Source organism: Ambystoma mexicanum, chromosome 3q, assembly GCF_040938575.1.
Source record: "Ambystoma mexicanum isolate Mex_15411 chromosome 3q, UKY_AmexF1_1, whole genome shotgun sequence".
Taxonomy (NCBI): Eukaryota; Metazoa; Chordata; class Amphibia; order Caudata; family Ambystomatidae; genus Ambystoma; species Ambystoma mexicanum.
Window position 1 is genome coordinate 677,438,639 of NC_090926.1, and position 22,276 is coordinate 677,460,914.

At 43.9% G+C, this 22,276-nt stretch overlaps 1 protein-coding gene across 1 annotated transcript in view; it reads right to left on the reverse strand.

Moving 5' to 3' along the window:
* Positions 1–3,071: 3,071 nt before the first annotated feature.
* Positions 3,072–22,276, reverse strand: part of CFAP52 (cilia and flagella associated protein 52) — a 374,850-nt gene continuing 355,645 nt past the window's right edge. Inside the window, exon 14 of the mRNA XM_069654573.1 lies at positions 3,072–3,419. Coding sequence (XP_069510674.1) covers positions 3,244–3,419 — 176 coding nt within the window. The 3' untranslated portion in view covers positions 3,072–3,243. The remainder of the gene's footprint in view (positions 3,420–22,276) is intronic.

The following is a 22,276-nucleotide window of genomic DNA, read 5'->3' on the forward strand; positions in this document are numbered from 1 at the left end:
AGACAAGGCATTCGAAAAATGAGTAGGCCTGTCTAGGAATGACAGAAGCAGGAATCCACTCAGGGAAGATCAGGGCTACACCCCCTCCGGAACGGTTGAATCTGGGCTCAGAGAGGATCTTGTAGCTGTCAGGGAGGAGAGTGTCAAAGCTTGTGACAGAGCTGGCCATGAACCAAGTCTCGGTGGGACCGAGGACATTGAGGTTAAGTTCTTCCAGGAGGCGCAGATGTCAGAGGAGTGCTTGACAGCTGAGCAAGAGTTTACAGTGGCAATATGGAGAAGGTTGTTATACTTGAAAGACTTCCGGGGAGGGGTACAAATCAAAGGTATGCCCTGCAGAGGTGTAGAAGAAGCCTGAGGGAGGGGCAGAAGAGGAAGGAGGAGAGGGTGAGGTAGCCAAGGAGGAGACAGCAGTGGGAGGCGAGGAAGCCCTGGAGGGGAGAGAGGGGACAGCAAGAGAAAAAGGAAATTGATGAGATGCGGGAAGCATCTATCAAAGTGGAGAAGGTTGGCTTGAGGGCCTTGGACCAAGACGGTACCATTCAAGTAAACATTAATGATGACCTTAAAGGAGTGGAAGGAGGCCAGGAGGGCCTCCCACCGGGTGCCACCATTAATGGGAGAAGAAGAGAAAGGAGGGAGCACAGAGACTATATGTAGAGTCCATAGGTCTGCTGAGGGAACGACAAAAAGGATGTTGGTGAGGGTTTGCCTGGAGGAAGCACTGGTATAGTTATCAGGGAGAGGGAGGCCCGAGTTGGAGACCAGGATGTCCTTTTTAAACTTCTTCCTACCAGATTTAGTGTCCCTGTTTTCCTCCCTTACCCTCTTTGGTCTTCTTATTTCACCTGCTGTCATTCCTGTTCATTACCGCCCTTGCAGACTTGCCACCCGCGGCTTCTCAGCTGCAGCCTGCGCCACCCCGCGGCTTCACAGTGTGTTTTCTTGCCACCTCACAGCTACCGCAGCATTGCTGCCTGCTGCTTCTCAGCTGCTGTCTGCGCCGTCCGCGGCTTCACAGTGTGTTTTGCCACCTCGCAGCTACCGCTGCCTTGCCACCCGCGGATCCTCAGCTTGCTTCCTGTGCTGCCCGCAGCTTCACAGTGTGCGTCATTGCCACCTCGCGGCTTCTGTTAACTGTTTATTTGCAGCATAGCGACTCCCGGCTCAGTTTCATTGCCGTTTCACGGCTTTATCTTTGCCTAACCGTTCGCGGCTTAAGGGATACGTCCCTTTCACGTTCATTTTGTGTGCTGTGTCACATGAACGTTCCACAGAGTGGATAGCTCAGCTGTTGGTGATTCTGCTGTCCCCTCTGCTCACCTGTGGGGTTCCACAGGTGAAACTATACTTGCTCATATCCTCTACCTCCCCTACGGGTCTCTCCTTTGTTGTTTCTACAATGTCTTCTATCTTTCACGTCCGACAAGGAAGCCACATACCATCTGCCATCATATCACCTGAACCAGGGTTTTTCTCACTCTTGGCTTTTCCCTGGGCTGGGGCAGTCTACCCGGAGTCCCGCACTGCCTGGCAAATAGCAACTAAGACAAAGCGGCCTCCAGGGGAGCCTGCCCTTATCTCTTCCAGAAGAAGAAAGGAAAGAAGGTAGAATCAAAAAGAAAGAAGAAGAAAGAAACTACTGAGGAAGCAGAAGAAGATCCAGGAACTTCAGGTGAGGACCAAGAAGGGGAAAAAACCCTAGAACTATGTGACCAGGTTTTTAGGGTAGAGTGAAGACTATCACTAACCCGGGCCACTCCTACCTTAATGGTCACTGCTGGTTGATGGCTGGCCACTGGCTTCCCCTGCTGACACCTGCAGACACGATATGGAGCCGCCTCTCAAGGAGCAGCCCTTGCCAAGGGGCCCTTAGCCGATGGGGATACACGGCAGGGGGCTGCCCTGGGAAGGTCAGTGATGACCAACAAACACACCAATCAGGGGAGGAGGGCAGGCTGGGAGGCGGGAGGGATCAGAAGTGGAATAGATGCAGTGGGGGGTGGGAAGGAGAACAATGGTGCGGAAAGCTCTTGGGCAGCCAAGAGTTAACAAAATACGCCCCCGGAGGGTCTCAGGCAACATTTCTCTCATCTGATAGCAGCACATCAACTCCTTAACTGATCCCAAGGCTTTGTTCATACCTGAATTACATACATTTGGAAGATGAAACATCCCACCCTTCGCCCAAACCTGTGTTGCTTATTTGGCATCCTCTTAGTCACACAAGAGCCAGCACAAAAGTGCTGTTCTATTGCAACTACACTGTCTTCTAAATGTGATACAATATTCCTTCACACCAGCACCCATTTGTTCTTCACTACAGCTGGAAGCCTTACCTTGGAATTGCAACCCATTGATCTTAAATCTGTGCCAATTCAACCTTTAGAAAATCGTCTACTGAGTTAATATTCTTTTCTGATTCACAAGCTAAGAAAATACCTCTCCCTCTATGGTTGACAAAAGGGAATAGTCCCAAATTCGGAACTTGAGAAAGATACACATCCTAAAGAATAAGACTTAGGTCCTCATTACACGTTATGTGGTAAACCATGGTGCTATTAGCACCATGGTTGCCGCCGGTACCATACCGGTACCACCTTGGAGAAAAGGGGAATTACCACCCTATTCCAAGGTTGGCGGGGCGGTAATTCCCTCTTTCTCCATGGCCCTTCCCCATTCCCATTTTTGCCCCATAGGGCTCAATGGGAATGGGGAAGGGGCTAATTACAGTACCACAAATTTCTTTACCGTAATTAGCACCAAGGTCCCTTTGCGGGTCCCAACTTTAACGGCTGGTCTACACCAGCCGTTAAGGTCAGGTCCCGAAAAGGGACCTCGTAGTGAGGCGGTAAGGGTTTACCGGTACCGGTGCCCTTACCGGTACCGGTAAACCCCTACCGCCTACTGTGTAATGAGGCCCTTAGTGTTACAGGTGTATGTTCTTACATCCCAGCCACTTCAGGACTGCCATTGCGATGTCTTCCCAATGGAATGTACTAGCATTACTGGAAAATGTAATTGATGTATTGACTTGAAACTGTAATTCTCCCATTAAGTAAATACTTCACTCCTTTTTAAGACAGAGATGTTTATTATCATGAGTCAATAACACAACTGACACAAGATAGGGCACCTGCTGCCTGAAAAAAGTAAATTGCAATTCAAAAATACATCTTTACAAGAGGATCAAAGTGCAAGTATTGAGGGTGGGGATGCAGTTGACTGTACACAAAATGCAACTTATTTAGGGTGCGGACACTTCCAGCGGATAATGGCGCCATCTGCACTGACGCTGATGATGTTCTTATTATGGGGGCAGATGCGCAGGCGGGTGATGCTGCCGCTGTGGCCAATGCCCACATGGGTCACTTCTCCTTCATTGTAATTCCACACCTTAATGAGCTTGTCATCACCACCTGGAAACATGAAGGGGTGAGATGTTAAGAAGGTGTATGCGTTACTACCCTCGGACAGACATCTAATAAATTACACATTTATTCACAGCACGCAATTAGTCAATTGGAGTCTGTTAAAGAAAAGGAGTGTAAACCTTGCCTGGCAGCTGTAAGCAAACAGTTGACAGTGACATCACTCCCTTGGTTACACCGGTTGGTCTGTAGTGTGCCTGTTCCAGATATAGGTGGCAAGGAAGCTGCAGTCTCGTCTAGAAAATGGATGTGGCTGACAAACATGGGGGTATCATACAAAAGAGTAAAGGGCAAGGAGTCGTCACATCTAACTATTCCATCTACACTCTAAAACCATATCTGCTTAGAGGAAGCTAAGGGGGGCACTGCACTGCCCCTGATCGAGTGCCTCCTGCTTAAAGCAGAGCCAGGACCACGTCCCTTCTAGTGCAGGCAGGTGTAGGCTCTGTGAAGCCTACCAAGAGAGAGACTGCTGCGGTGTACTGACATGGAGCCTCTGGTGGGAGTCAGGGTCTTGGTGCTACCAGAAAGCAGAGACACACAAAGACAGAACTATGAGCCATTAAGCATACGTTTAGGGAAAGCTAGGCCCAAAGCCATGCCCAGATATCCATTTCCTCTGCCAATGGACTAAAACACAGGGCCAATACATTTTTGCCAAAAACCGCCACCCTCCAGACATACAGGATTACATTAAAATGATTATGTTCTCTTGGCAAGGGGGTATGTGTCCAGGAAGTGGATACCTAGTACAGCCCACTTGCAGAGTGTGTGCAGAGATATGAAATAGAGAAAAGATTGCAATTAAAACCGGAGAAATAAATATGGTCTGATCATATTGTCACCGACTAAATAATGTAGTTCAGTAACATATTACTTACAAGAACGACGAACGTAAAGAAAAAGGGATTTCTTTCAGCAAAACAATGGCTAGGATAGTTTTCTCCAAAATGCAATAGTGACTCTTTCCCTCAGAGACCCTGCCCTTGCACAATGTCTCTTCCACTGGCAGTGGGTTCTTAGGCCTTCCTGGCTTCTGGATGAAATGTTCCAATTTGATTTCCCCTTTGTGGCATTGCAGGGTTTAGGGAGACCCCAAATCCTCCATGTTCGATCGAGTTGCGGGCCTTCCAGGGGACCCCGTACCCCAAGACTCACCCAGGTGCAAAGTCCTGAAACAGACCAGTCAGTGAATACAGGCAGCAGGGAGAGCTGGAGATGAGTCTCCAGGCTTTTAGACTTGCTCTGGTTTTGCCATGATGCATCTCCTTCCAACTCTCTTACCTCACAGTACTCTCCCTGACCCAGTCTCAATACTCCTCCCACCATCTGTTCCTGCCTAGAACTAACCAGGCCCACTGGAATTGTCTTGCTCTTACTAACACATTGCTCTCTGTCTTTACCTTGGTCCCTCCTTCACTCCCTGCTGTTTGCCCGTCTACATCCTTTATGGTGTTAACTCTGGTGCTGTCCTGATTTATCTGCCCATTGTTACCACCTACGCCCCTCATGCTCCTCTGGGTTCCACTGTTCTGGGGTGTCTCCTACCCCCCTCAATGTTATGCTTCCATCCTCCTTGGTACCAACTTTATTTCCATCTCCACCTCATGGTAGTCTTTCCTCTATGTCACTCTCTCCCTGATATTACCTCTGTGTCGCTCCTAACACATGATGTTACCACCTCCTACTTCACCTTGGATTTCTCTACCTCCTCCTGCACCCTGACACTCACCACCTCGCCCCAGCTTACACCCTGTTCTCCTAATTTCACCACCTTCTCCTGCAAGCACCCGCCTTCTGTGTTATCTCCTCCTTTGTTCACCCTGCAATACTCATCACTTCCTCCTGTCCTCTCTCTCCCTCTGACATTGCCATCTCCGTCTCTCCATTCTCTCCCTCTGATGTTACCAACTCCTCCTTCACCCTTTTGGATCTCAGCCCCTCCTCCTGCTTGCCACTACTGCCACCCCGCCTCTCTCCTCTGTCCAGCCTTTACTTCTTCCACCGCTTTCCAGTTTTGGCCCTTCTCCAAATGTGGGCTGCCTGGTCCTGCAACCCATGCTAGGCAACAAGGGCTGCGTGATTTTATTTTGGGCTCTTTCTTCCCTCTGGATGGGCCTTTCAGTGAGGGTTTTGACCTGTGTCTTGTAAGTGGGTACCGGCTGATTGGATCTAGAGGACAGGATTAATCCTAAAAATAGCCTACCCACTATTTGAATGACAATGTTCCTCTGACTACAGTCCCTGGTGCTGCCTGTGCTGTGCTGCTGTCTCCTGTGCTTGCTGGATCTGAATTCGATGTTGGAAACTGTAAGGAAGGCATGATATCAAACAGTGAAGATGGACACAAGTGATCACAGTTCAAGGGTGTTTATTGAACTTCAATGGGTTGGTAAAACGCTTTTCTAAACCTAAATCTAAGGATGGGAGCAAGCTACGACCATTAAATAATAACACAGTCCTAGTAGAGTCTGTCAAAATAAAAGGGCCTATACTAATAAACCTATTGCCAAACCTTACTTCTAAATACTAAATGGTGTGGGATAACAATGTACGTAAAAGAAATGTGTTCAAGAAATGATATGTCAGGATAGTTGAGCACTTAGCTTCCCTTCCCCACGTTTTCAGCACAGGGCAAGGTGGCATGTGCAGGATTCGCACACATTCTAACTTCTTGGCCATGTGGTAAAAGTTCAACACATAGGCATCAGGGCCTTCTTCCCAAAGTCTTTCACACAATGAGAGTCTCTTAAAGCAGAGGGTCTGATGCAGCAAACGCAACACAAGTTCCTTTCAAGGATTCACTTTCACAAGTTCACGACTGGTCTCCCTCCTTCGGGCTCGGACCATGTGTCCCCCTCGTCCGAGCTCAGACCCCTACAATGTTCACAGTTTCGTCTCCCTCGTTCAGGCTCGGACCATGGATCCCACTTGCCCAGGCTCAGATCCCCTTTTGATACCAGAATCAAAGACCTTTGAATGTGCGATGGGTTTTGCTTAAACCGTTGCTGGACCATATCGATTCACGTCACACAATTACACTTCACATATATCTTCTGCTTTTGTTTCCTTTCACCAAGATACCATGCAGTGATCTTCGATTGAGCATATTCACAGTGCTGGAACACTCTGTCAACATTATCGTAGCTCTTCTTCTAATGTTCAAATATTCAACAGCAATTTAGCTTCACTCGTGTCATTTATTACACAGGTTTAACAATGTTTCTTCTTGCGCTCACTTTACAATGTTGCCGCTTGCAACCTTGATTACAAGACAAACCGGTCTCCCCAACTCACCAGCTGTGTTGTTCTATGTCGCTTCTTTGTTCATTGAGCCAAGGACGATACCACAGCGTCTGCTGCTCCACCCCGCCTTGGTCAGTTCCGCGGTAGGACCCTCGATATCTCTGACACACAATGTAGGATTCTTCAGCCTTGTTTCCTGGTCTTACGTTTTCTGTTTTGAAGGTTTCTTGAAAGTAACGTCTTTCTGTCAATGAGGTGGAGGGTGTTGCCCCTCTAATGAACCTCTTGTGCTTGGTAGTCGTTCTCCCCTCATTCAACTGCCAACTCGAAACTGCTGTACCTTCATGTGTTTTGCCTTGCTCACAGTGTGCTCCCATGCTCCACCTTTTATCCATGTGGGGAAGTGTAATGTAAGTCAGGTGTGAGTGAATGTCGATAATTGGCTGACCTCACATGACCATAGTATTGGGACAGGTCATTTACACAGCTTGGGTGTGAGTCTGTTTTCTCGCAGAATGGGCTGTCCGTGAGAAAGTGTTCATGCAGAAAAAGGGTGGGGGGGGACGAGTTTCTAAATATACCATTGGGTAAGTTGGGATGAAGGTGTTACAGTGAAGAGAGGGATACCGCGTCTCACCATCCGGTGTCCTACTCCCACTCCCTGAGGACCCCTCACCCAGGTGATCCTCTCGCAATGGTCCACTCCCAGGGTATGGATCCAAAGGCGATCGCTATGCCCTGGCCACCTAACAGAGTGATCCGCAGGGACTAGCGGGTGAGACACCTTCAGGTTTCTGACAAAGCACACTGGGCCATTTTCGTGAACACTGTGCCTGTGGTAATTGAAACATTGTATCCACTGCACAAAAATCACTTGCCATGAACAATGCTTCTGTAGCTCTGCTAGCTATGAAGAGTTTGCAGCATTCAGAAAGTTGTATGCTTGAAACATTGTATCCTTAGGACTTTGGAGTTCACAGCGTTTCGGTCCAACAACCTCTGGGAAAAACTTTCTCGGATGTATAGTGTGAAGTTGAACCTTTATCTAAAACCACTTTCCATCGTTGAGTGAAGGGAAATTATTCCACTTAAAAGGAAATACGTTATTTTCCAAGAAGGAGCTTTCTGGTCCGCTCAGAAAGACCTTTAGACTCTCTCAGTTACAGTGAACACTATCAGGTCTCCCAAGGGGTTTGCGCAGCGAGTTGGGCGGTGCCGGTGAAATGCAGTGGTATTACTGTATACCGCTGCATTACCGCAAAGTCCAAATACGAGTTGGGTGGAAACTTGGAGGATTCATCTCCAGCTATGAGCTGGAGGTAAATCCGTCAACTTTTTGCCCAATTTTGGTGGAATTACAGCAGCGGAATTCCCGCAGCGGTAATTCCACCAAAATGCCCCATTGAGTCCTATGGATTCAAAATAAATGGGGACTAACAGCACCATCGCAACTTGTAACCGAGTGGTAATGGTAATACAGTTTGGTGGTATCTCAGCAGATTTAACGCTGAGATAGCACCTAACTCGTAATGAGCCACTTTGAGAGCTTACGGTCATGATTGATTACTGGAGTAGGAGGAATCCAAGCCCCCAGGACTCGTCAGGATGACCAGAAGATCCTCCCCGTATCATCCAGACACAACATTCACAGGCTTAGAGTGGCACCAAGCCCCTTGGCACACCTTCTTTGTAGTCCCCAGAGCCAGGCAAGAGACTTCATCACAGTATGTTTCTGTATGCAGCATTGTATTTTTGCTAAATGCAGCACTGTATTTTTGTATTTTATTTATTTAGTGCATTTGAACAAGAACCTTTAGCACATAAACAGAACAGTTCCAGACACAATAAAAGCAATTCAATAAGAAGCTTTACCTGAAATTATATAAAAGTTCACACCTAAAATTAACACACACTCCTCCTTCATACATTCCCAATTTAGGACAATCTTCAGCAAATGCATCGCTGAAAAGCATGGCGACAGTTTTTGAAAATTGTAAATACAAATCCACAGATAATCAAGATTAAAACTAATTTCGTCATTGTCATAATTAGGAAACAGATCCTTTCTTAAAAGGTACCAAAAACAGACATTCCATTATTAAGTGTTTTAGGTTTTCAATACTCTTTTTGCAAAGCCGACAAAGTCTTTGTGCTCTAGGCACCTGTGTTCTGTCCCCCACCACTTCGTTCGTAGGATATAAATAAATATCATCCTTAAAAATTCTAATCTAAAACCACAAGACTGGTGTCTGAAAAGGTAAGCAGGTAAAATGTTAAAACCTCTGATATCATGAATACAATTTTCCCAAACCATCAGACCTGACAGGGAGGCATGATTCACACACCAATTTAGTTTGAACAACTTTCGCTTCACTTTCTCTGGATGGGAAACCAGGTCTTCCTGATTCACTTGTATCTTCTGTAATATAATGTTTCACTCTTGTATCCATTTCAATAATACTGGACCTTTGAGCACATAACACAGTACTACATTTTAAAATACATCGAACAGAGAGGAGGCATCAAGATTTTTGTATACAGGTGGAGCTGTTTCCAGGCAACAGGAGTGTCCAACGAGATCAGTCCCAATTCATGTCTTATGGTGCAAATCGAGGTGCACTGCAGAACGTTTAGATTCTTCCCCCAGATTGAGGCTGCCAAACTATCCCACTGCACGTTTTATAGTGATAGTATCGAAAACATATTACCGAAAAACAATGTCAAAAAAAATATGTCGAATGTATGTATGTCGACATTATATACGTATAATGGCCATGGTCATTTATTCGAGAAGAAAAAAAAAATCAAAAATCTTTTCGATAACCCAATACCAAAATATCAATGGTAACTTGTCCAAAAAAAGTAATGTTGTCATGGGGGGGTCCCCCCCAACCCACTCCTACTGCACACGGAACCCTCACACCCTTCGCGACAATCACTGATATGTTACACATTATGAATGACGAAAATCACAAAGTACGATTACTAAGGGTTAAACAAGTTTATAAAATCCAAGAGTAAAGAACCTTAAATGAACACTGGTGAAAAGATGACGGTTGCGACAAACTGTCATTACCTGACAGAATCTGAAGTCAGAGCAAACGGAAAAAAGTACACTGCAGCTACTTGATGTATACACAAGTAATATTAAATAAAAATATAGACATTATTATACGGTGTAGTAAGATTAATCTGTACATAATATATAGCAAAAATAGTGAAATATTGTTTTCGTTATTTTAGATATAAAATGAGCGACAAAGTCGAATATGTGCAGTCACAGGGAGGAGGAGAGCAGTTAATTCATGAGGTCTACGTATACAACAGAGAATTAATAAAAAACGACAAAACATATTGGAAGTGCACAGAATATCCAAAAACAAAGTGTACAAGCAGAGTGATAACAGAAAATACAATGGTAAAAAGAAAGGGGGAACACAACCATCTACCGGACAGAACAACTATACTGTTAAAAAAAACTATGAGTGAACTGAAAAGAAAGGCTATGGAAAACCAGATTGAGGCCAGCGATGGCTCGAACATACAACAAAATTCCATTGCACTTAGCGGCACAAATGCCTTGGAAAAGCATATACAGCGTACCATAAACAGAAAAAAAACAACAAAAGGAAAATCCAATAGCACTCAGAGGATACAAAGAAATATGCATACAGACAAAGGTGAACATTTTCATTCCATGACAATACAAACAAAGGAGGAAAAAATGGTAATTTTCACAACAAGCAGTAATTTAAGGCAGCTTGGTAAATGTGACATTTGGCAAAGCGACGCCACATTCAAATCGCGCCCACAACCATTCCAGCAATTTTACAGCGTACATGGGTCGATTAACAACAACCTTATTCCACTGATCTTCATTTTAATGCACAAATGTACAAAATAGTGTTTGAAAAAATTAAAGAGGCCATACCTGAAAAAAATGCCTACCACCATTATAATGGACTATGAACTAGCACAGATAAAGGCATTCACCGGAATATACAAAGAAACCAGTATACAAGGATGTTTTTTCCACTTTACCCAAGCAATATGGAGGAAACTGCAAAAACTAGGGCTACACATAAAGTACAAAGAAGATAGAAATTTTCAACATAATATAAAAAATGTTCGCTTTAGCGTTTGTAAAAGAAGACAAAGTAATTACATTTAATAGACACAGAATACTACAAAAACAACGAGGGACATACCACAGATTTAATGGATTGCATGGAAAGCACATGGTTAGGACAATTAACGAGAAATGGAACAAGAAGGAGACCGAAATATCAGATATCATGGTGGAACTGTTACAATGCAGTAATTGAAGGAAGGCAAAAACCAACAATATGCTAGAAGGGTGGCACAACAGAGTGAACAGAAACTTGAATACCAATAACCCAACATTATGGCATTTCATGAAAAACTTAATAGCAGAACAATCAGCACAGGAATTTAAAGTATCCCAAACCATTTCCCTTGAAAATGCACAATAAAAAAAAAAAAATATAGAGACTATGAACAACGGATTCAAAATATAGTAAAACTGTTTGAAACACAAGAAACATATGACTATTTGGAAACAATTGCATATAATCTAAAATGTTAATGTACTCACAGTTTGGATAATCCCAAGTAACCAACAATCAATAAAAACGATGTCAAACAGTTCCAAAATTAAGTAAAAATAATCCACTAAGCATCCAAAAAAAAATCCATAGTGCGATCCAGCCAAATAAAATTGCAATCCATAATCAATTCCATGGTCGAAAAGTGAAATCCGGATGTGAAACACAAAACAATTCCAGGAAAAAAACCTCGTCCGTTCCAGTAATCCCACGATGGAAAAAAAAACAATCCAAAGAAAAAATCACAGTCCATTCCAGAAATCCCACGATTCAATCCAAAAACTGCATTGAAATCCCCCAAAAAAACGGATAAAAAGAAAAATCCAGGGAGCAGCAACGAATACACCCGACAGGAACTAAAGGACTTAAAAAATGGCGCTTACGTACACGTAACGCATACATAAAGTTACGCAATGAACTTATAATATTATGTTAAAATATGTTTTGTTGTACAATTGCACCATCCAGTGGTGAAAATAAATAGCAGTTGAAACTAAAACTAAAACTTTTCACTTACTGTTTATATTACTATTTAATACAATATTTAATACAACACTTACCTTGTATTTCGAATTATTTCGAATGAATTTGATTTATTATTATTCGACATAAAACATTTTTGAAATAATATTTTAGACATATTACATTCGAAAATATAACTGGATACCCCACCGCACATCACACATCCCAGTTTTGGGATCATTTTTTGATTGTAAAATGTCAACAACTGTCTAATTGAAAATGTCCCAAATCTTTTATACAAAGCACGCATTTGACTGGACACAATGCCGACTTGCTTCTTTAAATCAAAGACAACTTTCGCTGTATTCTTAACTGCAGAAAATGTAACACCAAATATTTAAACCCATCAACCTGCCCCAACTTCATACCATTTAGTAAAAATTTTAACTTCGCACTTTTCTTCGCCATTTTCCTTGATCTAATTATCATAACTTTGTTTTTTGTTGAATTCATTGTTAGATCCAAGTCCTTGAGATATGAATTAACAGCTGCAACACTTCTCGGAAGAGCTATGGCTGTTTGGTCAAAGATCACAATATTGTCAGTGTTAACCAAATATTGTATGGGAAATGGTCCCAGTAGGGGTGAGTACGTATTAAGGTTCTTAAAAGCCAACTGTATGTCATGTATATAAAAGTTAACAAGAAAAGGTGCTAATACACATCAATGAAGTAGACCACGGTTGGTCTCAATCCATTTAATTAATAGACCTTTATTGATGAGTCGATGTGTATGCGCATTCCATTGTGAAGGGCAATTAAAATGTTACGCAAATTATTCAGGCATTTTATCTCAATTTCGGCCAATGCTTAGTTCTGTTCACACAGTCAAACGCCTGGGATACATCTAAAAAAGCAGAAAAGAGCAATTTATTCTGAGCTCTGACCTAGGAAAAAAATAACCGCAAAATAAAACAATTTTGACATGCCCTCACTCCTTTTTTGAAACCTGCTTGTTCCTTGTCCATAACACCCTGCTCCAAATTATTCAAAAGAACTTTGGAAAAAATCTTGCTACCTGCGTCCAACAGTGAGATAGTTTGGTAGTTTATCGGATTAACTCTATCCCCTTTTTAATAAATAAGTACTGTGTGTACATCGTTCCATGAGTCTGGTAAACGTTCAAGGCACACAATATTATTAAACAACCTAAACATAACAGCAGCCCATATTGTAGGATTTAATTTGAATGTACAGTTAGATAAACCATTAGGGCCAGGAGCCCTAGCGCGATCACACTTCATTATTATCTATAAGAATCATCCAAATCGAACTTCAGACCCCCAATCAACAGTCAAATCATGAGGCATGTTGTCAAAAACTGCTCCATAATATAGAGTAGAAAAATGCTTAATCCAAATTGCTTCATCAATCATAATAGCTTGAGAAGCAAATTGGGTACCCACATTCTTAATTACTACCCAAAATAAGTTGGAATCTTTTGATGAGATAGCACTCAACATACTTTCTGAGTCTCTCTGAAACATAAGCCTTATGACTACGTAACCAGTTTTTAAAGTTCTGCTTTAACTTATGTGCCTTAGCTAAGTGATCTTCCATATTTGAGAAGGTCAAAGCCTTAAGATTATGACGTAGTTCTTTCTTCTTTGCATGCATATTTCCGTCATGTACATGTGCTTTTACAATCAAGACCGTTCTAGGGTCTAGCCTGACAACAAATGTGTCTAACAACTGTTGGATCGTGCGTGCGTAACACAAGGGATTGACAAGGTCAGGATCATCATTTCCCAGCAAATTGTTGATTTGAGCATTACAATAATTACCCAGCTTTGCACACCAGATCAGTGAACTATTGTTTTCTCTGACTAAAGCTAACAATGCGTTTTCAAGCCTATTTCCTGTCTTGGTCTTGTGTGCAAATTTTAGTCTCATCAATTGATGACCACTGGCATCAGTATCAACCATAAGCAGCTTGACACAGTTTAAGTAAATTTTTCTTGATATGATATATGATATTTTATTTGTATTGCGCTCGTACACAAGTGTTTCAGAGCGCAACTAGGCAAGGGAGGGGAACAAGGGAGAACACAGTACAACATAAAAACGATCTTAGTAGGCCCAGTGACATTGAGAACGTGCAAGTGCATGGAAAAGGGAAAAGGGAAAAAGTTCATGCAAGGGGGAGAGTGGAAAGTGCAGAAGCCGAGGAGCGCAGATAAATAAAATAAATTGAAAATTGAGGCAAACTGTGGTAGTGCAGCCAGCAAGTGGCAAGTGCTGTGTTTAAGGCAGCAGACTGGGTAAGTCTGAATAAGTGCAGAAAAAGAAGAAAAATGGGGGCAAATATATAGTCAATGGTAGATTTCCAAAACAAATTATTCCAAGTAAAGTTCGGGAGCCGATCACTCTCAATGTTTCCAGTTAAAATATATAAATCCCATGTCTCCAGTTCTTGGCGGATTAATAACCCATGCCCTAACTGTGCTGGATTAGTCCATCCTACACTGGGTCCCACCTACTCCCCCGGAATTCTCTATTCAGGTGGCATGGGAAGGGCCATCGCTTTTGGATCCTGACCCTGGGGGTGGAGAAGCGAGGGAGGATCACCTGAGTGGAGGGTCACAGGGGATTGGGAGGAGAACACCCAAAGGCGAGACATGGCATTACCTCTTTTCCCATTTCACCAGAAAACCCTCTCCCTCAGCTTTTATAGGGTATTTCCAAACCCATTCCATCTCACCCTCCCCATTTCCAACCAATACTGGGACGAGGAAGAGGCAACCGTGAGTAGTGAAGATTTCCCATAGGAACAACATGGGGAATGTAAGAGAAACCGGCTATAGAAAGAAATCAAACTGTCCCACTAATAGAGTCATTTACTAATTATCACTCACACCTGACTCCACTTCACACCTTTTATAGTTGTGAAAATAGTGGTCTCTTTCCAAAGAATAAGCGAGCTGAGAGCAGCAACACCTGAAGCCTGGTAGGAGAATGCCGGTATGAGGCACCGTGCATCCTGCTGTTGACAGTCGGAAAAGTGCTCATTCCCTTGGGACTTGTGCCTGTCCCAAGAGTGTCGGAGGGGCAGGTGGTGAGAACCTGACCTCAACCCTGAGAATCCAGAGGGACCGCTAGTCAACGCAACGCTGCCCAGTGAGTTTCATGTCGGAGAGACAAACTTGGGAGCGTGCAATTAACTGGAGCAGAGCGGGAGCAAGACTCACTTGATAAAGTGTCACGGAGTGGAAAAAGTGAAAGAAGGGAGAGAAAGCTTGTAAAGCAGCGCAGAATAGAAAAGTGAAAGAAAAAAAAACAAAGCTTGTAGAAAGGCAAGGAGCGGAAAAGGGAAAGGAAATATGAGAAAGACATATAAATAAGGAAAGCAACAAAAGGAGAAGGAGCTAGTGGCGCAGATGGAAAGTAAAGACATTAAGAAGTTGCAAGTGTGTATGGGAAAGCAAGGAAAGTGCAAGTGTGTACGAGAAAGCAAGGAAAGTGCAAGTGTGCACGAGAAAGCAAGGAAAGTGCAAGTGTGCACGAGAAAACAAAGGAAGGTGCAAGTCAGTTCTGCTTTCCTTTACAAAATCAACTAACATGATATCTGAAAATCTATCATTCTAAGTTTGGGAATATCCTTAAAAATGGCTAGGATGTGCTGTCTATTAGCGGAAACAGAGCTTCTTTGAGAATCTGTTCCATTAACAGGGGATATCCCCTAGCGTGAGTGTGTTTTGAAACTTGGTGCCTCATTACACGGATGGCGGAGAACCATGGCGCTATTAGCGCCATGGTACATGCCGGTAAATTACCGGCACCGCCTTGGCGGAAAGGGGAATTACCGCCCCATTCCAAGGTTGGCGAGGCAGTAATTCCCCCTTCCACCATTGCCCTTCCCCATTCCCATTTTTGCCCCATAGGGCTCAATGGGAATGGGGAAGGCGCTAATTACGGTACCGCACATTGCGGTACCGTAATTAGCTCCCTGGGTCCCTTTGCGGGTTGGTTTTTAACGCCTGCAAAAAGCAGGTGTTAAATCCCCCAACCCGCAAAGGGACCTCGTAGTAAGGCGGTAAGGATTTACCGGTACCGGTAAATCCTTACCGCCATTCGTGTAATGAGGCCCTTGGTCTCTATTTAATAACCCAGAATCAGGATCCTTAGTACTGAGTAAATAATGTCGATAAGTCGGATCTGCACATTCTTGTCTTTATTGACTTACACAGAGAGCTGAGGAAAGGACAGAGCAGCTGTGGAAAGGCCATCACAGACCTCCGTGAGATAAGTAACATAGTCGGGGGCACTGGTATTGCTGACATGAAATGATTTGTGAAAGGACCCCTGATCCATCAGCTAGCACCATGGACGAAACAATAAGGCCTTTCAAAGATGTCGGATTGACGTTGTGGAAACTCTCACACCAACTTAAAACAAGATGGCACACATGTTCGGCACCCTCAGCTAGTACAGCTGTGGGATGGTCCATTAGCCAACAACTGAAGAGACAGTGGTTCGCAAGGCTATACACAATCACAGACCCGCTTACCCCAGTCACTCATCTGAGGGTATTCATTCAATTAAAAGCCCAACCCACATACACATTGTCCATTTTGCTATGGCCTGTTCTGTCTTTTCTTGCCTTGCTGCATCTGTTTCCTGCTTTCTGTGCACATTTACTTCACCATTTTGATATGGCCCGTTCTCCCTTTCCTTGCCTTGCTGGATCTGTTTCCTGATTTCTGCGTCTGTTTTTCCCTTTTTGCTATGGCCTATTCTGGCTTTATTTATTTTAATTTTATTGGTCATTTGTAAAGCGCCTATACACAAAAACAGTGTTTCAAAGCGCTTCAAGGCAGGGGAGGGAACAAGGGATCAATATAATAGAAACAGTCTTACTGGGCCTTGAGTCTTCAGAATGAGCAAGTGCTATAAGCATTAAAGGCAACGACACAGAACTGTCTTTATAAGCCTGGGCATTTCAGAGAGTGCAAGTGGTAAAAGGAGGGAAGGGGATGCAGGGGGGAATAGGGGAGTAAATATAGCAACAAAAAACAGAGAACAGAACTGTCATACTAGGCCTGACGGCATTTCTGAGAGTGCAAGTGCTGTGATAGTGAAATAGAGAAAGGTAGCTAGAGGTGAGTGAAAAACAGACAGATGCTTTTGAAAATGGAGGTGTCATGAACCGTCGTCTACGTCCTTTCTGGTCCTCCTGGTCCCTGACTCGCAGAGGATTGCATGCAGTTTCCTTCCAACATGGCCGCTCGGAACGGAACGCTCCGGATCAGTCTATGCGTTCCACGCTGCTCATTCTACAAGAGAGACACGCCCCCGTGGCTCTGCGCATCTCAACGCTACCGCTACCTGTAGTCGGACGTGCTTTGTCACAGTTCGATCAGGGCTCTCGCTTGATTCCTTGTTCCCAGCTCCTTGATTCCCTGTCCTATTCCTACCCTCTCCAATCTCCTGGAAAACCTTCTGCACTCAAGTCACGGTCCTCCATGCCTCCGAGCGTAACTTGTTTGCTTCCTGGTGTTACCCTGGACTTTCTGAAACTGGAAACTGAACCGCTATCCTTACGCTGGACGCCGAAGATCAGCGTTCGGGTCTATACAAATCCCAGACCGTAAAAAAGAAGAAATCCCAGAAGGTCGCAAGTACTCAAAAACAGGTGAGATGGGGAGAGACTTGTGACAGGAGGGTGCAGAGATGTAAGGCACACAGATTTGAGTTTCCATACGAAGGCAAGGAGACCAAGATTGGACAAACAGCTATCAAAGCATCAGTGCAGAAAGGTACAGACGTGGGTTGCAGTGAAGGAAAGTACAAGGTTCCAGCCTGGGGGCATGACATCAAGGATTGTAGGTGGCGAGAGAGGCCACTGGACCTGGTCGTGACTGTTTGTGGTGGGTGACAACAATGTGGAAGTGAGAGAGCATGTATGGAAAACACAAAGTCAGAGTAGAGTGGGATATGCACCCAGGAATATGCTGCGAGCTGAAGGTGCGCCGTGTTTCAGGCAAAAATTGAGCCGTCATGCAGATCGGTCGGCGGCCTGCGAGATGACCACATGAGGCGCTCTTACCTTAGGCAGCACTCAGATGAGGTATGGTGCACAAATGAGTGCCTCAGAGCAGCTGATGGCGGCCAGATCAGACAACGGATTAGAGGGGGACCTGTCCTTACGTAGAGGCCCTTTGGTGGGGGCCGGCACTCGTATACCAGCTCCTGGGCCAATCGGCTTCATCAAGATGATTTCTCCCAATCGGGTTTCTAATCAGGAGCTGGTCGGACCAAGTAGATAGACAGGAAACCTGTCGCCCATTAAAATGGGGGATATTAAAATGGAGGCATCACCTCGCTGTCTCAAGTGCCTGCCGTTGAGGTGCCCTTCCCACAGGAAGGGAGAAAAATAAAAGCCTTGCTTTGCTGCAACTGTTTCCTGCTTTCTGCACTTGTTTTCTTCATCCTTGTGCTATGGCCTGTTCTCCCTTTCCTTGCATTGCTGCATCTGTTTACTACTTTCTGCACTTGTTTTTTCTTCTCCATTTTTCTATGGCCTGTTCTGCCTTTGCTTGCATTGCTGCATCTGTTTCTTGCACTCGTTTTTCTCCATTTTGCTATGGCCTGTCCTACCATTCCTTGCCGCATCTGTTTCCTGCTTTCTGCATCTTGGCTCGAAATAAATGTCACCCCCTTCTTGAGAAGCTTGGTAACCGGAGTAATTATGTGGGGAAAAACCTTCAATGAATCTTCTGCAGAAGTCTGAGAAGCCTAGAAAACAAAATTATATGTATCTCAAAGATCCAACTTAGAGAAAATGTCTGCTCCCTGAATATGATCTAACGTAACTAATATTAGCGGGAGTGGATACCAGTTTAAAATAGTAACCTTGTTAACAGCTCAATAGTTGATACAAGTTCTCAAGGTGCAATCTCTTTTGGGGACAAACAACAGTGGACATGCTGTTGGAGACTGAGTGCCCAATAAATCCCTTGGCAAGGTTCTCGGCAAGATAATCGTTGAGATAATCATTCTCCTTCTCAGTGAGTGCATATAATCTGCTAAAGGGTAAAATTGCTCCTGACGCAAGGTCTATCTTGCAATCATAAGACCTGTGTGGGGGAGGATTTCCTGCCTCAATTTCATGAAACGCATCCCAAAAGTCCTTGGAACAATCTGGTAATTCCCCAATCAGTACGCCAACTGACTGATTCAAAGCTCCTCCCTCTGCAAAACTCTTAGCAATTGAAAGACCCTGATCACTGAAAGTATTCAAAAGTTGATTTCCTAAACAGTGCTTCTTGCATATTCTTTAACTTTAGTGCACCAATTAGCTCAAACGATATCTTTTCCCTATGGTTAGCCGCCATTCATGAGTGACAGGACCTGAATTAAAAGATGCTCTCACCTGTTCAACCACATTCTTCTTTAGTAAAGGGATGCCCTAAGCTTTTGCTACCCCCCAGTCTATAAAATTCCCTGTTGCTCCATAATCAATCACTACAGGATCTGTACCCTTCAAAGGGTTCTCAAGATAGAAGGGTACATTTACCTTATTGTGTGGAACTGCAATCTGTAAAGTATTGGCAACCTGTTGACCCTTAGGCACTGGATTCTGGAACCGATTAGGTGCGTTTAGACAATTAACTAAGAAATGACCACTCCTACCACAATATAAACCAGTTATTCTCACAACGTATTTCCTTCTCCTTTTTGGTGAGTGGACCTCATACCCTCCCTGTCTGATCCGGAACCCTGGGTCAAAACTCCCTATTAACATATTCCATCCTAGGTTGTTCTGCTCTGGAGGCATTCCTTCCATCTCCCCCAAATCTTCTCCATTCAGCCTTCCTCTCACTCTGACTGACATCTAATTGACTTATTAATTCTATCAGAGCCTCACATGAGGTGGGCTTATACACAATCCCAGAAAAGGTATCCTTTGACCCCCTGCCCACAAAACTCTGTAAAAAAAATTAAGTCCTCTTCTCTTCAGGACAACGACTTTCCAAAACCAGTTTTAAACTGAGTGATGTAAGAGACCAGGTCTCTGTTTCCCAAAGGTTTTCCACCTACCTCCAAAGATACCCGACATCTGTCAAACATTTTACGGAACTCCTCCAGAAAGAGACTAAAATTATTTATGGCCACATGCCTATGACTAACTAACATTCCGGCCTATGTTGCTGCCTTGTCAGGTAAGACAAGATGAATGTTACTTTCACTGCATCTGTAGAAAAGGCTTATGGACGACTAAGCAAATGCAACTTGCACTCAGTTATGAAAGAGTGACATTTCTTTGGTTCCCCACAATATCTTTCTGATGGGGGTAAGGGCACTGGCATTAAGTACAACCTAGAGCCCCCTACTGCCCTCTTTTCCATGCCCAAGTGTCTATCTACATCCCCCCGAACAATACAGGTGGTTCCTGACCCTGCTTCATACTCAAATCTATTGATCTCGAGCTAGTGACCTCCTGGATATGAGCAACCTTTTCACTTAGCTCCTCTACTTTCTAATTTAAGTTGACATTTTCTCGATGAGCTACTCTCAACTCCTCCCTGAGTTCCCTAATCATCTCACCTAAGGCATCTATCGTAGTCTGAGAGGGGTTTATAACAGCTCAGGTGGACTTAAAAATGTGGGCCTTTCATTCTGTCACGCAGATGATCTTGAACGGTCCACAGGAGCTGCTGAACCTCACAGACCCTATAAGGGCAAGTCGGGCTCAACTAATTTAGTTAACAGCAGAGCCCGGAACACCCCAGAGAGAAAGGGGAAGTGAATAAAATAAAAAAGATATCGGACTCCTGGCTTCTAGTCTGTAGGAGGTTTGCAAGTGCAAGAAAGAAAAGGTTGAAAATAATTAGATGCAATAAGTTATAATCTTCTTCCCAAAACCTCAATATCTTTGCAAGATAAATGTATTATCTGAGGTTCCTCCGCTAACAGCCAGGAGGAAATCTTGGACTCACAGTGTGGAAGTAAACACTTCAGGTTTACCAAAGAACTAGGGTCCAACTGCAGTAGCTTGCCTGTACTAAAGTGCCCAGTTATGTTAACTCACTAACATGAACACAGAATGAGTTTCTATATTCTTATCTCTCTCATTACAATATTTACACACATGGAAGGGCTTCTTAGCTCCTTAAGGCATAGGCAGAACATGTTAGACGTTCTGCAGACAAAATGTGTTGAATGGTTTATTTTCAAACAGCTGGCAAATGTCACAGAGCACTTTCTTCCAGTCAAACGTCTCATCACTTGTTCTGTCTCCGAGCTTCCCGCGACTACAATGCAGTAATAGTTTCCAGCGCTGCCCGCATCGAGAGATCAGATCGCTGAAATGCCTTCTAGGAAAGGCTAACCTTTACACAGTGCGAGGTATTTGGCGAGTGTTCATTACTGCTGCAGCCCTCTGTCAAAGAGAGAAGCCTGGTTGCCAGAGCAACCGAACACGGAACTAATAGGCTTGCTCGCCAAGAAAAATACAGAATATTTTCCGACATGTAACGCACGTCAAAACAACAGTCTAAAACATCACACAAACAAATTAAACATTTGGAATATTGTTCCGGGTAAGCTGACCACTTAAGATCAACTTCTCAATAACTTTGTATAAGAAATTAGATAAGAAATTGACGCTGCTCCTGCCAGACTCCTTCCTTTTTTCCTGCTCCCTGAAAACTGCTCCTCTTCTCCTGAAAACGTCTTCTTACCAAGTTGAGTTGGACTTATGCCCTTTTTCATTAGATCCAAACTAAAACAGGTCTTCACTGTAGGACAGTGTTCAATGAAAGAGTTTAGAATGTTAGAATGTTCTATTCATATCCTTTGTCCCTTCTAGGATCAATCGAGTTGGAGGACCCCTTCCACCATCTTTCCCTGGGGAACTTCCTATCCCTTGAAATCCTAGAGTTAAGGATTACCTACAACACTCCCAAGTCGAAAAAATAAATAATAAATGAAACAAACACAACACGTATGCTACTACCAATGACTGCACGTTCATCATTCCCAAGTAGCATTCCATACACATTTCACACATAATTCCTGTAACAGGACCTGACAGGGTGTGTTGAATTACTGTGGTTATGCCGCCAACCAATCATAGGCCACGTTGCGTAGCTGTGGCAAGCGTCATCGCATGTGCAGTAATCGTGGCTACACCCCGCATCAATCAGAGTGCACAATGCATAGCTACAGGAGGCATCATCTCGGCTATGCAGTAGGCGTTGGCACGCAATGTTATTATGTAGCCATAATCATTGCAAGCGTGATTGCTTGTATTCGTGATTATTGCAGAAGCCAATGGCTGTCGAGTTATTTCGACGCATGTTATGCACTTGCCGTTATAGTCGCGAGTACGGCAACGACAAATGGGCGATCCTAATTTGTAGTCGAGATTATCAGATGTGCATTTAAGAATTGTTTCATGTGCGTAATATAGTCACGAATAATTCACGCATACCGTAGCCGCGGCTATATG